The following is an 18,271-nucleotide window of genomic DNA, read 5'->3' as shown; positions in this document are numbered from 1 at the left end:
CAAATCACATATGATTTATGTGGAAAAGGTTCATTTTCACGTTCTCAATTCAATAATAATTGTTTATTCATTTTATTCGTATTTGATTAAATACATTTAATCACTTGTGATTAAATACACGAGAACAACTATTGATTTAAGAACGCGAAAACGAATCATGTCCACATAAATCACATGTGATTAAATAAATATATTCACATTTGACTAAATACACATGTGATTATATGTAACTAATCACGTATGATTTATGTAGACATGATTTATTTTTGTATTCTTGATTCAATACTTGTTGTTTTACAACGTTAACCATATGTGAATATTGTACATATAAAGCATATGAGATTAAATACATTTAATCATATGTGATTATATGTATCTAATCACATATGATTTATATGAGGACATTATTCGTTTTTGCTTTCTCGATTCAATAGTTTTTCTCATTATTTAATCACAAGTGATTAGATCATATGTATTTAATCACATATAATCATATGTGATTAAATACATATAATCACATGTGATTGTTCATATAATCACATGTGATTATATGTATCCAATCACATATGATTTTTGTGGAGAAGATTCATTGTCACGTTCTCAATTCAATAATTGTTCTTTGTCAAATTTAATCATATGTGATTAAATACATGTAATCACTTGTGATTATATGTATCTAATCACATATGATTTATTTGCACAATAATCATTAGTTTTCTTTTTTGATTCAATAATTGTTCTCTTGTATTTATTCATACATGAATGTATGTAATCATAAACAATTTTTGTCTATAGATTATATGTGATTACATACATATATAATCATATATAATTATACACACGGGAACAATTATTGAATCAAGAACACGTAAACAATTATTTTCCATACAAATGATATGAGATTAAATACATGTAATCATAAACAATTTTTGTCTATAGATTATATGTGATTACATACATATATAATCATATATGATTATACACACGGGAACAATTATTGAATCAAGAACACAGAAACAATTATTTTCCATACAAATGATATGAGATTAAATACATATAATCACATATGGTTAGATACATGAGACCAACTATTGAATCAAAAATGAGTAATAACCATTATCCACATACATCATATGTGATCAAATAGATATAATCACATGTGATTATATATAATAACATGTGATTATGTATATATTTAATAACATATGATTTATATAAACAAGATTTGTTAAAAACAAATATTTTCCAAATAAATCACATATGAGTGAATACATATAATCAGATGCGATTAACTTATATGTGACTAGATACATATAATAATATATGATTAGATACATATAATCATATTTGATTATATGTATTTAATCACATATAAAATAATATATGTAATCACACATGATTTATGCCATTATATGAATTCAATCACATATAATGTTAGGGGCTATATGTAATAGGTGGTGGTGATAGGTGATGGTGGTGGGTTGTGGTGGCGAGTGGTGGTGGTGGTTTTGGTGGGTGATGGGTGGTTGTCATGGTGACGAGCAGTGGTAATGGGTAGTGTAGGTGGGTGGTGGTGATAGATGGTGGTGGTATTGATGGGTGGTGGTTGGTGGTAATGTTATGTGTTGGTAATGGTGGTGGGTACATATAATCACATAAATCTTGTCCACATAAATCATGTGTGATTAAATACATATAATCACATGTGACTAAATATATTAGAATAGTTATTGAATTGACGGAAGAATAAATACTTTCCATATGTATCATATATTAAATATATATAATCACATGTGATTAAATACACAAGAACAACTATTGAATCAACACGTGAAAACAAATATTGCTCATGTAAATCATATATGATTATATACATATAATCACATGTGATTTAACACACGATGCCAATTATTAAATTGAAAACACGAAAGCTAAATAAAGCCCACGTAAATAATATTTTATTAAATACATATAAGCACATGTAGTTATATGTATCTAATCAGATATGTTTTACATGGACAATAATCATTTTTGCATTCTCGATTCACTAGTTTTTCACGTGTATTTAATCACATGTGAATATATGTATTTAATAACATATAAATCATATATGATTTGATATATATATATATATATATATATATATATATATATATATATATATATAATCACATGTGACTTGATACATATAATCACATGTGATTATATTCAAGAGAAAACATAATGAATCAAAAACACAATAACAAATCTTTATATGTGGGGGTGGGGATGGTGGCGGTGGGTAGCGGAGGCGGGGTGGTGGTGATTGGTGGTAGTGGTGTGTGGTGATGAGTGGTAGTAGGTGGGTGGGTGGTTACAAGTGGTGGTGATAGTAACAAGTGGTGGGTGGGTAGGGGTGGTGGAGGTAATTCATTTTTTCTTAGTGATTATATGAATCTAAACACATATGATTAAATACATATAATCGCATGTGATTATATGAATCTAATCACATATGATTTATGTGGAAATAATTCATTTTTGCTTTGTCGATTCAATAGTTGTTCTCATGTATTTTATCAAATGTGATTATAGGTATAATCATATGTCATTAAGTACATGAGCACAACTATTGAATCGAGAATGAAAAAATGCATCTTGTCCACCTCAAATCATATATGATTAGATACATATAATCACATGTGATTAATTACACAAAAGCAATTATTTAGTCGAAAACTATGATTATATGTATCCAATCATATATGATTTATGTGGATGAGATTCATGGTAACATTCTCGATTCAATAATTGTTCTTCGTCGACTGTAATCATATGTGATTAAATACATATAATCATATGTGATTATATGTATCTAATCACATATGATTTATATGGATAAAAACTAGTGATGTCTATATAAATCATATGTGATTAGATACATATAATCACATATGATTATATACACAAGAACAATTATTGAATCGATAACACGACTATAAATATTGTCCACATATATCATATGTGATTAAATGCATATAACTACTTGTGATTATATGTATCTAATCAAATAGAATTTATGTGTGCTTAATTACATTGTTGTTCTTGTGTGCTTAATTAAATTAGATTATATGTATCTAATTAGATATGATTTATATGGACAATATTCTTTTTCAAATTCTTGTTCAATAGTTGTTCTTGTGTGCTTAATTACATTAGATTATATGTATCTAATTAGATATGATTTATATGGACAATATTCATTTTCACATTCTTGTTCAATAGTTGTTCTTGTAAATTTAGTCACATATGATTTCCTTACATAAGATTTATTTTCTCATTTTTTGATTAAATATTTTTTCTTTTTATACATTAATCATATGTGATTAATACGTACAATCACATATGATTAAATACATAAGAAAAAATATTGTTTCATGAATATTATCAATATAAATCATATGCGATTGGATACATATAATCACATGTGATTAACTACACGAGTACAACTATTGAATTGAGAAAAAAGTAATGAATATTGTCCACATAAATCATATATGATTAAATACATATAATCACATGTGATTAAATATATCAGAACAATTATTGAATCGACGCAAGAATAAATATTTTTCATACGAATCATATGTGATTAAATATATATAATCACATGTGATTAAATACAGAGGAACAACTATTAAATCAACATGTGAAAAAAATATTGTGCATATAAATCATATGTGATTAAATACATATAATCACATGTGATTTAATACACGATGCCAATTATTAAATCAAAAACACGAAAATAAATACGGTCCACGTAAATAATATTTTATTGAATACATATAACCACATGTAGTTATATGTATTTAATCACATGTGATTATATCTATTTAATAACATATAAATCATAAATGATCCGATACATATAATCACATGTGACTCGATACAGATAATCACATGTGATTATATACAAGAGAAAACCTAATGAATCAAAAACGCAATAACAAATCTTTGTAGGTGGGAGTGAGGTTGGTGGAGGCGGGGTGGTGGTGGTGTGTGGTGATGGGTGGGTAGGTAGGTGGTTGCAAGTGTTAGTGATAGTGACGGGTGATGGTTTTGGTGGGTGGTGGGTGTATGTGGTGGAGGTGGGTAGTGGGTGGTGGTGGGGAGTGGTGTTGGTTGGGTAGTGATGATGGTGGTGGCGGGTGGTGGTTAGTGGTGGTGATGGTTGTGGTGGGTAGGAGCTAGGTAGTGTTGGTGACGGGTGGTAGTGGGTGGTGGATAGTGATGGGTGGTGGGTAGTGGTTGTTGGTGGTGGATAGTGATGGGTGGTGGTGGCAGCTGATGGTTGGTGGTGGTTGTGGTGGGGTGGAAGGTGGTGTTGTGTGGTGATTGGTGATGGGTAATGGTGGCTGGTGGTGGTGGTTGGGTGGTAATGGTGGTGGTTAGTGGTTGGTAGTGGTGGTTGTGGTGGGTGGTGGTTGGCAGTGGTGGTTAGTCATGGGTGGTAGTGGTGAGTAGTGCTGGTGATAGGTGGTAGGTAGTGGTCGTGGGTGGTGGTGGAACACGGTGGTGATGGGTGGCGGTGGGAGGTGGCAATGGTTGGGTGGTGATGGTGGCGCGTGGTGATGGTGGTGGCGGGTGGTGGTTGGTGTAGGTGGTGGTGGGTGGTGGTGGGTAGTGATGGGTGGTGGGTGGTGGGTAGTGGTTGGTAGTGATGGTGGTGACGGGTGGCGAATGGTAGGTAGTGATAGGTGATGGTAGAAGGAAGTGGTCGGTGGTCGGTAGTGATGGGTGGTGGGTGGTGGATAATGATGGGTGGTGATAGCAGGTGGTAGTTGGTGGTCATGGTAGTTATGGTGGGTAGGTGGTGATGGGTGGTAGGTAGTGGTTATTGGTGGTGGTGGCGGGCAGTGGTGATGGGTAGTGGAGTTGGGTGGTGGTGGCAGGTGGTGGTAGTTGGGTGGTGATGGTGGTGGGTGCTGATGGTGGTGGCAGAGGTGGTGGTAGTGGTGGGTGGGTAGTGATGGATGGTGAGTGGTGGTTAGTGATGGGTGGTGGTGGTGGTGGGTGGTGGGCGCGGGTGGTAGTGGCAGGTTGTGGTGGCGGATAGTGGTGATAGGTGGTAGGTAGTGGTTATTTGTGGTGGTGGCAGGTGGTGGTGATGGGTGGTTGAGGTGGGTGGTGGTGGTGGTAGTTGGGTGGTGATGGTGGTGGGTGGTGATGGTGGTGGCGGAGGTGGTTGGTGGTGGTGGTGCTGGTGGGTGGGTAGTGATGGGTGGTAAGTGGTGGATGGTGGTGATGGTTAGTGATAGGTGGTGGTGGCGTGTGGTTGTGATAATGGTGGTAGGTGGTAGTTGGTGGTGGTGGTGGGTGGTGGTGATGGGTGGTGGAGGTGGGTGGTGGTGGCAAGTGGTGTTGGTTGGGTGGTGATGGTGGTGGGTTGTGATGGTGGTGGTAGGTGGTAGTTGGTGGTGGTGGTGTTAGTGGGTGCTGGTGGGTAGTGATGGGTGGTGGGTGTTAGTTGGTGGTAGTGATTAGTGATGGGTGCTGGTGGCGCGTGGTGGTGGTGGGTGGTGTTGGTTAGATGATGAGTGGTGTTGGTTAATGGGTTTTTTAAGTATTTATAATTATTTTTTGATTTATATAAATATTATTTTATCATTTTAATTAAAAAATTGAGTTTTTTCAAAGTTGTTCATAAATATTATCGCGATAAGAAATGTTCTCGATTGAACGCTCCCATAATTAAGGACCAAAAAAGATTAAGAACCTAAGAACCAACTAATTAAGGGAAATTCTTGTCAAAACTGAACACCACCTTCCACCTACTGCAGCCACTATTTCCGACGACCTTAACACCACCACCGTCGCGTCCCTGCATTGTCTTTCTTCCACCACCTCCGCCACTCTCGATGTGCAGCTCTGTAATTTTTCTGTATCCTCTATATATATATATATATATATATATATATATATATATATATATATATATATATATATATATATATATATATATATATATATATATATATAGATATATATATCCGACAACCTTTAGATCAATGTTTTTCTGATTATCGCGACACTAGATCTTTCAGATCTGCAATTTTTTGAACGTCGTTGCACCAGATCTTGTATATCTGTGATTTTCCAATGACCGCGACCTTTTTTCACTCCTCTCGCTTCTGCTCCGCCATAAACACCACCACTAGCATGTCCACATATCAGATCTCTTCCACCACCGACACCTCCTTTTCCTTCTGCTTATCTCCACCACATCCTTCGTTTTCTCCTCCAAACATCGTCTTCATGTTGCTTCAGATCTGCTTCGATAATGATCTATACGGTAATAAGATCAGATCTTGAATATCCGAAGACTCTAAGGAATATGACAATCTTAGATCTGTAAATCACATCAGATCTGGAAATAATGTGCAAACAAGGTGTTTGATGAAATGCCTCAACGAGATAATGTGCAAACAAGGTGTTTGATGAAATGCCTCAACGAGATCTGTAAGTTTTTAAGTTCTGAATAAGTGTTTAAAACTTTGTTTGAAGCCTTATATTAGTGTCTGAAGCGTGTATTATGTTATGAATTTTGTTTTTGTTTTTTTGTTTTTTTGTTTTTGTTTTTGTTTTTGTTTTTGTTTTTTGTTTTTTTTTTTTTTTTTTTTTTTTTTTTTTTTTTTTTTTGCAATAAGTTGTGCATTTTAGTGTTTGAAATATGGAATTAAGCTATGAATTAGTGTCTTAAATGTTTAATCAAACTATAAATTATGATTTTTTTATGCAAATCTAAATTTTATGTGTAAATAAGTTGTGAAATTAGTGTATTAATCTGTGAATTTTATTCAGAACTTAATATAATAAATTTACATTTTAATATACACAAAAACCTTCGGATATGAATGTATAAATATAAGTTTTAAGTTGAGAATATTATTGTAAATATATAAGTTTTGTGTATTAAACTGAATTACACTGTGAATTTATTGTATTAAACTACTAGTTTTATGTATTAAGCTGTGAATTGATTGTATTAAACTATGAATTGATTGTATTAAGTCTTTTTTTAAAGAGACAATTATTAAGTTATTAATTAACTATATTAAGTTATGAATTTTCTATATTAAACTGTGAATTTATTATATTAAATGGTGAATTTTATACATTAAATTGTGAATTCACAGTATTAAACTGTGAATTAACTATATTAAGCTATGATTTTTTTAACAAAATTTGTATTTAAAAAAAAGAATCATTATACACATATATGATTTTCTCTAAATTTAAATAAATTATATAAAATATAAACTATTAATATTGTATAAATTAAGCTTTAAAAGAAACACTAGCCTTCATATTTAAAGGTATATATATAAGTTTTAAGTTAAAATATAACATTTCTGTATATTAAACCGTAAATTTATTCTATTAATCTATGAATTTTGTGTATTAAAGTGTAAACTGACTGTATTCAACTGTGAATTGATTATATTAAGTTGTGAATTTTTTATTTATTTTTTCGTTACAATATAAGTTATTTATGTCTGAATGGTTGTATTAATTTTCTTGTATAAATATCTAAGAATGTAACAGTTGTTATAATTGTTTTGCATTAAACTCTAAATTAGTGAATTAATAAGTTTATTAAACTGTGAATATACTATTTAAGTTGTTAATACATGATCTTGTATACATAGCGGATTTGGAAGAAAATGATGATTACAACGGTGACACAAGTGTTTGGTGACAGTGTGTTGTAGTGGTTGGTGATAGTAGAATTTGTGTTTGACTTTTTTGAAATTTTGAATTATTGTAAAATTAATTGTATTAAGTTGTGAATTTTGTGTATTAGACTGTAAATATACTATATGAAATTAGGTAATATATATATATATATATATATATATATATATATATATATATATATATATATATATATATATATATATATATATATATATATTTTGTGTTACAATGCAAATGAAAATATTAAACTGTAAAATTATGAATTTGATATTTTCTTATAAAAAAAGACAAGAAAAAAATGGTTTTTAAATGTTTAATAAGCATTCATATGTTTAATAACTATAAAATGGATAAAATGGAGGTTCTTAGAGTTTTTAATCTTTTGTTGTTCTTATTTGAACCTCTCCTTATATATATATATATATATATATATATATATATATATATATATATATATATATATATATATATATATATATATATATATATATATATATATATATATATATATAACACCTTTATACACTATCATCCACCGACTTGTTAGGAGTAAGATAGTAGACATGATAAATCTACATAAAAAACGAGCGTAATATGCTCTATAAATTACTTCCATATCTATACAGCCTTTATAAACCAAAACTGCCTGATACAATCTTCTGACTTTATTGGCAAGTAGGAACTTCGGACAAAAAAAGAACTTCACCTTTCCACACAAAAATTCCACTCAACAATATGTAATCGCGAAATGTTTGTAATCGTGTAATGTATGTTACCACTTGTAAACCAAGTGTGTCTTCTACAATCTTCTAGCTTTCGCAAGGAACTTTGGATAAAATAAAAACAACTTCGGACTTACTCAAAAAAAAAAAAAAAAAAAAAAAAAATTACGAGGACATACACACGTGAATTCCCTAAGAAAGGTAATAAGCACAATAGTGTACAAGAAGTAGAATGTGATCTTATGAGTAACACCCTTATATATATAGACAAAGGAGGTGTAGTCAACCAATCATACATAACAAACACAAGGACATACAGACGTGAATTCCCTAACGAAATGCTCACACTATCATGCAGCGACTTTTTACCTGTAACATAGTACACGGAATCACCCTATATACTAAACTAGCATAAACCAAAGGACTTCTAACCCAACGGTATCCGGTATTGCCTTTCATCCTTGAGGTTGAGGGTTTAAATCCCGTCGTGGACATAGGTGGATTTAAGATGTATTTTAGGTTAGAACTTCGGATAAAAAATAACTTCCGACTTCCTCACAAAAATTGAACTCAACAATATGTAATCGTGTAATGTGGTTGCTTAGATTTCTCACGTATGCCACATGCTAATTCTTTGGTCTTATTTATTTTTAGATAGGTGTTTCTATATCTTGTAATGTTTATTCGATCTTAAAAACATTTTATTTTTTTCCACTACAACCTGACTCTTTTGTTTATAATTCTACCTTCTCTTTTAAAAATATGCTCTTTTTGCGTATTCTTTTAACAATTACTACTCCAAACAAACCTTCCGATCATTTAACATTAGAAACATGTAGATCCAAGCTTCATAGTTGTGTTTAGAAGAATTAGTCTAGGAGGTAACCAGAATATGAATAGTAGGGTAGGCGAATTTAGTTAACCATAAACCGAATCCTTGAAGAGATTATACTTGTTAACCAAGCACAAGAATGTATCGTATTATCTGTACATAGTCATCCTCCATATGTAAAGTGTTGGAAAATAATCTAATTATATTTCATTGGACCATTTATGGAGTGAAATAAGTTTATTGGGTAAATTTTTATTTGCATCTTAAGGTTCCCGTAAATGACTAATTATATCCCACAGCTGTGTTTTCTGTTAACTAATTGGAATAACAAAGATATAAGTTATCTTGTATACATATCCCCAAAACATTCATTTTATAGATATAAGTTATCTTGTATACATAACCGTGTAATATTTTCTCATCCCAAAGAGTGTATCATTTTGGCCAATCAGAGTTGATCATCAACCAATATATTCACATGGTTCTCCAATTCTTATGTGGTTTGTCACATTATTTGATTGAAACTGTATTAAATTAAATACTAATTTGATATAAATGGCTTTAAATCTCAACAAAAGGTCTACTCATGTCGCAAAGAGATATCACCTATATTGTGATTTGAAATCTCCTAAGTGTACAAAAGTACGTTCATTTTCCACCAAGAATTTTAAACACCATTTTATCAATTGTGGATTACCTCTCGTCAGTCCTTTTTATCCAGAGTGACGAAAGTAGATTTATTGCCTACCATTCTTCGCACCAATGATCTTTCATTTGAAAGCATTAACACAACTTCTGACATCGTTGGTCTAATGCCAACCGGTGATTGTGTGCATGTTAAAGCAATTTCGATTATCTTCTTGACATGTTCTTGTTCACTTTCGTTTAGATCTAAGTTCTCATCAACGACCTTCAGATGCATGTTGTTCTCATACGACCTCCATGCCTGGTCATATTTTATAGTCAGTTACTAATTTTCAAATCATTATTCATTAAAATTTTATACGGTTGTATCTTACATCTTCAAGGAGGTAATACATGTCCGATCTTTGGGAGTTCATATCATTGCACCTTCGACCACTAATGATTTCAAGGGCCACGACACCAAAGCTGAATGTATCCACCTTCTCCGATAAATGTCCATGAGTTGCGTATTCTGGTGCAGTATAACCCCTATATTAACAGTTAGTAAAAATGCAATGACATGTTAAGCGAATTGAATCCAATTAAAAGAATAAAGAATCATGAATAAAATATTAAATTTTAAATAAACTTACAAGGTCCCAGCAAATTTAGTGCTGACATGGGATTCATCTTCACTATGAAATCTTGCCAATCCAAAGTCCGCAATTTTTGGCTGAAAATATTCATCAATTAGAATGTTTGCTGATTTTATATCCCTATGAATTATTTTGATGTGGAATTCATGGTGCAAATGTGCAAGACCCCGAGCTATCCCAAATATGATCTCAAACCGTTGTTTCCATGTTAAACTTCCTCGTGCTTCACCTGTTTATTATGGATTTACATTACAGAAATGAAATATCAACAAAATAAACAATCAATTATGTAATTATCATTGTCTTGATCATAATATATAATACCAATCAACTTACCCCACAAGAATCTATCAAGGCTACCATTAGGCATATATTCCAGGACCAAAAGGAGCTCTGGTCCTTCACTTGACCATCCAAGAACACGGACTAGATTACGGTGACGAATGTTGCTCATCAGTTTGACTTCATTGTCAAATTCTACTCGTGCTCTGCCATGTCGTACAAGGAGTTTTTTTACAGCCACGACATTCTTGTCATGTAAAATTGCCTATAAAAAATACAAGACTTTTAATTTAAAATATAACCTGTTGTTATATTATCCTTCGAATTCACACGAAAAAATTATGAAATTATGTAATGGTTCTTACTTATGAAAAGTTATATAAATGGTCTTTGTGTAAAAAATATGTAAAATGGTACTTTTAGTATGACAAAATTTTAGAAATAGTTTTTGTCTAATTAGTAATAGTTCTTAAGTAAGTAAATTTTATAAAAAGGGCCTCTATGTAATAGAAATTTTACAAAATTGGTCTATATATAATAACGAGATTACATAATCCACATCTATGATAACATTATAGTGATTCTTTCGGTGTAATATCCAAATTTTAGAAATGGTCCTTATAGAACATTATATAAATTACATAAATGGTGTTGAAAATGTAGAAATAATAAATCCGTCGCCATATTGGACATCTAATTAGTTACAGTCGAAATATACACATTAAACATGATGATCAAATCATAAACTTTTAAGACCAAATAAATTGAGTTATGGGAAATCTTATATCAAAACATTTGTACTAGTTGTATTAGAAAGTTAAATAAATTGTCTTGTATCCTTAAATCCTCAATTGCTTTTAAAAAAAGTGTCAGGTTATAATGGGTTTAAATGGTTTTAAAAGAACTTAATATGATGTGTTAAATATTGCATTGTAGTATGGAAAAAGTATTGTAAACAAATTGTTATATTCTATAAAGTATATCATGAGGAAAGAAAAGTTGTTATACATCTATAGTACTTATGATGAACAAATTATTTAGAATGTAATTGATTTTTTTATGTAGCAAATGTAGTAATAGTTTAAAACAGGACTATATGTGTAACGAAATATTCTATAATATTTTTAATTTTTAAAATATTAACCTCTTCCATACCATTGTTTATAAGATTTAAAACTAATCAATAATAAACCAAATTTAATTTAGGCATTATTCTAACATTTCTAATGAATGCTATAAAGAATGTCCATTTACATCTAATGTTTAGCATTCAAGCATAGTAGTTAGTATCCTTGGATTACCTTGTACACTTCACCGAATCCACCTTTCCCTATTATGTGTTCTTCGCTAAAATTACCAGTTGCTAATTGTATATCTTTGTAGCTAAAATTTACTGCAGCTTGTAGATCCGAAGAATCTATTTGTAGAAAATGGTGAAGATACACATAATTAGATACTATGAGTCTATGCAACCACACAGAACCAGCTAGCTCAATATAATGGACTATAATATAAATTAAATGGTCACCTTCTTTGTGTGCCTTGGACCTTTTTCGTAGTCGAAACCATAATGATATAGAAATGATAAGAAAGATCATGCCTACACCCACAATTACTGCAACAAGTATTCCTACTTTGCTTGAATCCACTGCAACATACAAATCAACTTGATATGATAATAAATTCTCATGACTATATGAGAGGATAAACATATTTAATGCGTTGTGTTGTAAATGTTATGTGCAAAACATGTTTTAGACCATTATATTATACTTTGGTCTTCGTTTAAACCGCCAATACATTTGTAAAAATGAGAAACTACAACAGGGTTGGCAAAAAAATGTCGATAAATGCCATTCTACAATATGCAACCTGCTCATGTTGTTTTCTAGTATATTGGCAAGTAAATTCATTGTTTAGCATCAGTATACGAGATGTAATGGTTGAAATACTAATGAAAACTGAAATAAGAACAGGAAAGTATAGCCTTCTTCTAGAAAAATTCAAATTGAAGAAGTTACACCCTATACATACCTTCCTTTAGGAATTGTCTGATGTTGGTTGTCTGGTTATCTTTAAAAAACGGTGTGTCGGAATACCTCATAAAGCACCCCATCTCAATTGCTCTGCCTTCGGTATTGGGGACACAATCCTTTATATTATTATATGCCGCATTCAAGCAGTCTTTGCAAATGCTCTGAGTTGTGTTTTCAATGCATTGTGCAATTGCATATAATGTTACATTCCCAGTTGAGTGTGTCCGTATAGATGATACATAAAAATCCGATGTTCTCGGAGTTGCAACTCGAATATCTGATAAAAAGCCGTCCATGAATTTGTTATAGGTTGATGACTCAGATATTGATTGATTACCACATATTCCAGCTGAAGTAATTCCTATCCCTACATCCTCTATAACTGTTGGATCATCATAGTAGTTTTGGTAGTTCTGATACCTGAACGAAAGAGAGAGAAAGAGAGCATTAAAATTTTAAATTGGTAGTGTTATTCCATTATATTAAGAATATCACATTTGGTTCAGTGTAGGTGTTGATTTCACAATTAATTATTCCATTGTATAAAGAATATCACATTTGAAGTGGAACATAAATAGTATGTATACACGTGATTTTGTGTGCACTACTAGACTTTGTTTTAGATGCAATCCATCATGATTAACAAGATGTAGTGAGTTTCAATCGAGTAATACAAATGAAATATAGAACTGAATACGATAAGCACAGAGATGTAAATAGAATCTGTTTGGCTCTTGATTATGTAATAAATACATGGAATACAAAGAGAATAACGTGCTCCGGCTTACAAAATTTCACAATGTTACTCTCGACCCCTATACCTATCCCTATTTATAAGGAGTAACACACACTTACAAAAAAATATAAGGGCTAGAAATGTAAGCTTCGACCTTCTAACTATTTCTTATGTAATACATACCTTCGAAGTACAACATACAAACTTAGAAACTGACCAGGCCTACTGTACTTTGACATCCCACTACATAATTCAAACTATACAATCTCCCATTTAATGAGAAGTTTTGAACCTATTTCATCATTAACTTCACGGCCTCGTGAACTACTCTACAAATCTTAGATTACCAAATGATAGTCTTTCAAATTTCAGCTTTGTCTCAGCAGAATTCTTCTCGCAATTTCCAAGACTAACCATAAGACTTGTCTATTGAGAGTTCGTATACCTCTCCACATGACACACTTGGAATAGAAACTTTGTCATCTTTTTATTCTTGTTCTTTCCAAGAAAGACTACTCCTAAAGGTTTGTTAACTATCTTCCCATCATTATACTCTTTAAGGCTTCCTTATCTTGTTAGCATCGACGGAGGCACCTTAGAAGTTCTGTTTACTGCCATAGCTAGCTCGATGTTTGTCAAAGCTAAACAATCATAGTAATTGTCTATGAAGACTTTGGTATGTGTGAATTCTATCATAAAATCATCCTTGTTTCTATCCGAGACCTTGGACACATCTTCAAAGCTAAAAAAAAAACTTTGTTACAGTGATTAGATCATTGAGATTCATCAGAGGCAAATCAACTACAGAAAAGTCATAAGCAACATTGTTTACCCTAACCATATGGTATCGAAAATTCTATAACAATCCTCCAAACAACCTTTCGCTGCAAATGTTTAACACCTTAACAACATTGTACTTATCTCTATCTTCGAACTTGTCAATCAATTAATACTGAGAAGAGATGAACATCATGTGGTTAATCAGAAAATCCAGTTGATTAAAATCAATATTTGTGATCTCATAGCTTCTCTTTGCAATCTTTCTGAAACTATGCATCTTCCCTAAAGATACCACCTGCTCGATTGGCATGTAGCACCACTCTTTGCTTGGATAACCTTTGTTTAGCCCAGGTGGATCACTTTTCTTTTGTCTTAAAATACTATTAATTTTCCTTTTTCTCTCTATTTCCTTTCCATATTTTTCTTCTTTGCTTCCCCAGAAATCACATTCTCAATAGTTTAACCTTTATCACCTTTATCGACTTTGGAAGGTAGTGGCATTGAACTAGACTTCGAACATCCAATAGTTTGTCCAATAACAATTCCTTTGGTTATTGGTCTAGAAGTAGTTATAATAGAAGCGGTTGATAAAGAAATAGGAAGTGATGTCGAGAGTTGTGTTGATATCACCTTCCCAACAACTTTACCTTGATCAGGATACTTCGAAGAGCCAACCCCCTTATCTGCCCCTTGCACCACTTGTTTCATAGGAGGGGCACTCATTGGCATCAGTGTAACCAACTTAAATAAAGGAGCAAGTCCAGCTTTGAGATTCGATTCAAAAAGAGGAAACTATCTTCGAAATCGAATCTGGAGAGACAACAGTTTGTTGAGATAGATCAAGCTTCGTCGAGGACTCTTTTAACCTCTCTAAGAATTGTTCTAGCTTGTCAAACATTTTCGAATTTTTTTTGTCTTGGCTTCTAATTTGGTTGAGAACAAAGTATTATACTCCACAAGCTTCTTTACTGCATCAGGAAGAACGTTCACCTTGCTATGAAGACTCGAATAGTTTATTTCGATCTTCTCTACCCCCTTTGACATCTCGGACTTGAGATCCTCCATTTTGAGTTCAATAGACTCTTCCACCCTTTAATTTCCTCACCAAAAAGAACGTGACGTTCTTTGGCAACATCTCGAAGTTTGGTGACCTCATAAAAAAAAAATTTCAACATGAAGCTTTAAATTTTCTTCATGCTCCTACTCAATCTGATCCATGGCCATCTTTAAACGATGCTATTGTGATTTAAGCATCACATCCACCTCGAGCATAGAAACTAAACTAAGACCCCTTGAATATGCTTGAATTTGTATCAAAGAATTTGACTTATGATTAAGAATTTTAAATTGTTTCCCTGACATAAGAATATGATCAAGAATGTTATCTTCTTCTGGGTCAAACGAAATCTCGGCAAATGATACCATCACATCATCATCATCCTGATCATCTTCTAGAACTGACTTTTCCCATCAGTGGACTGGAAAGAAAAAAGTGATGTAAATGGTTGATGCATAATGTTTAAAAAAGTGGGTGAAATGGTAGATGCAGGTAATGAAGATGGAGTATGTGAAGAGAAGTGTGGTAAATAAGTTGAAGTGTCGATGAGGGTAGTTTCGATGGTTGAGTAGAGAACAAGTGTAGTAGGAATAGAAGTAGTTTCAATAGAAGATGTACCTTGAGCTTCACTTTGCTTTACTCCTTTAACGATAGTGACATTTTTTCCATATCAGATCTGTTCATGGTGATGCCTGAAGTTTGGACCTCTTCTGAAACAAACTTAGTCATTGAAGCTTCGGGTGGTATGACCCTGTCGTTCTCAGAAATGGTAGGAATTGGAGATTTACCCAAATTTTTGGTTGTATACATATTAGATACGTGTGCAGGGCGAACAAGACCTCCAGTATCCTCGAAGGTCGACTTAACTGGAGAGTCTCTTTGTGGTGTCTCGAAGACCAATCCAGTATCATGATGAATTGGAGATCTTTCACTCCCACTTTTGAAATCTATTTCCACAACAACCTCATCTAGTGGATTAGCAAGTTGCTTCTTCTTCTTCTTCTTCTTAATATTCTTAACCACCTCATGAGATTTACGTTTCTTCGAGGCTGGTGATATCAGAACTAGAACATCACAAATTTTCACACCCCTTTCGGTTTAGCTGGGATTTGCAAATTTTCCAAATCTTCTAAACAGGTCTCTCTTTTGGTGAAGCAAGTGGTTCATCATAAATGTGGTCAATAATTGGTGGTTTAGGAGAGAGTCTAGGATGATGAATTGGTTTCTTGGTTCGCTTTCGAATACCCATCTTTGTTGGAATAACCTCCTTCAAAACTTCCTTTTCAACTTACTTAGGAACTAGTTTTGAAACCTCCTTCTCAGTTTGCATAGGAATTAGTTTAGGTTGTTCAAGGTTATTTGACATCTTGGAAACTTTAAAAACCTTCGAGGTGCCTTTTACCACTTTTGGGAACAAAACCCCTACTTGAACAACTGGATTAATCGTTGTCAAATAATGATAAAGAGCAGGATGAGCTGGATCGACCTTTCGTAACATGGCAACTGGGATTCGAGCCACTGTGGGAAATAATATTGGATCATCATAAACAACGTTAGGATGTTGATAGGTTGAAAACTCCGCCTTGGTAACATCAGATGGTACCAAAATTCTTTCCTTCTCATATACTTCTCTGAGAATCAAACTCCAATACCTTAACATTGGTATTAGAAATTCTTGTTCTGAACTCCTCCCACAATTGAGTCACTTAATAAACATTAAGATCATAGTAGAGACCTGAAATCATCGCATAAACCTCCAATTTTCCTTTATCAAGAACAGTGTTATGACCAGTTAAACATTGAAGGAAAATCCCAAACAGAAAGTTCCAAATACAAAGGTAATGCAGTCTTTTGAATGTGATTGATTCCTGTGAGTGGGGGTTGATGGCCCATTCATTGAACATATGAACAACCTGTTCATTGGTAACTTCATAAAACGGAGCTTTATTTTGGAGTTTCAGGATTTGAGAGAATTGGTTCTTGGTCAGTTTGTTAAGTTTATCATTCGTGAGTTGAAATGTCACCACCTTAGATGTTTTGTCGAACACACAAAATGAAAAAGACATAAATGTACAAAGAACAAAATGATTGAGAGCAACAATCTTCATCTTTAATTGTTCTGGATACTTCGAAACATTAGGATGAACACAAAAATTATAACTTTAAATCTTCAATAGCGGGTGAGATGGCGCTTCTTTAGTAGTTTTTGATGGTTCAATGTGACTGGTTGGTGTCGCCATGATTACGGTTTTGAGAGCTTTGTGGAGAGTTGAATATCGTAAGAGAATAATTGGGGAAAACTCAATCACATTATCTAAAGTCTTCAATTAGTCCACCAATAACCGTTTATACTCAACGGAAAAATTTGAATTTCAATCGTCCACTACTAAAAAAACCGCCATGTGTTACCTTGAAAAGTGGGTCAGTTTTTGGAAAAATCGTCACGTTTGAAAAAGTGATGATCATTTTTCCCTTGAAAACCATGAAAGAAATTAATCGTCACTTAACCTTCTTCATGAAAATGTAAATTGTTATAATCAAAATAGCACCTTGACCATCACCTTAAGGTAGGGCTCATTCGCTTTTGCGATGACAAACGAAATCATATCCAGACATCGCAAAATTTAGGTATGAGTTGGTATTACCCAAGACCTCGAGGATTTCGGTGCAAATACGTCCCAAAGAAACAGTGGGAACCAAGTTTAAAATAATGTGTGTATAGTGACATCAGATAAGCATTCAATGTAAAGTAGTATAATATATAAGTATTCAATCACTAGTTACTTAAGCTATTATTCCTTACATA

General features: G+C 32.8%; 1 protein-coding gene across 1 annotated transcript in view; it reads right to left on the bottom strand.

Moving 5' to 3' along the window:
* Nucleotides 1-9,926: 9,926 nt before the first annotated feature.
* Nucleotides 9,927-18,271, bottom strand: part of LOC145033716 (cysteine-rich receptor-like protein kinase 2) — a 17,568-nt gene continuing 9,223 nt past the window's right edge. The window contains exons 2-8 of the mRNA XM_078982272.1: nt 12,891-13,312; nt 12,385-12,504; nt 12,158-12,273; nt 10,911-11,121; nt 10,572-10,803; nt 10,314-10,467; nt 9,927-10,240 (exon numbers count right to left, since the gene is read on the bottom strand). Of these exons, the coding sequence (XP_078838398.1) occupies nt 9,998-10,240; nt 10,314-10,467; nt 10,572-10,803; nt 10,911-11,121; nt 12,158-12,273; nt 12,385-12,504; nt 12,891-13,312 (1,498 nt within the window). The 3' untranslated portion in view covers nt 9,927-9,997. The remainder of the gene's footprint in view (nt 10,241-10,313; nt 10,468-10,571; nt 10,804-10,910; nt 11,122-12,157; nt 12,274-12,384; nt 12,505-12,890; nt 13,313-18,271) is intronic.

Source organism: Lactuca saligna, chromosome 3, assembly GCF_052625555.1.
Source record: "Lactuca saligna cultivar CGN05327 chromosome 3, ASM5262555v1, whole genome shotgun sequence".
Classification (NCBI taxonomy): domain Eukaryota; kingdom Viridiplantae; phylum Streptophyta; class Magnoliopsida; order Asterales; family Asteraceae; genus Lactuca; species Lactuca saligna.
This window is presented reverse-complemented; position numbering and strand designations above follow the sequence as displayed.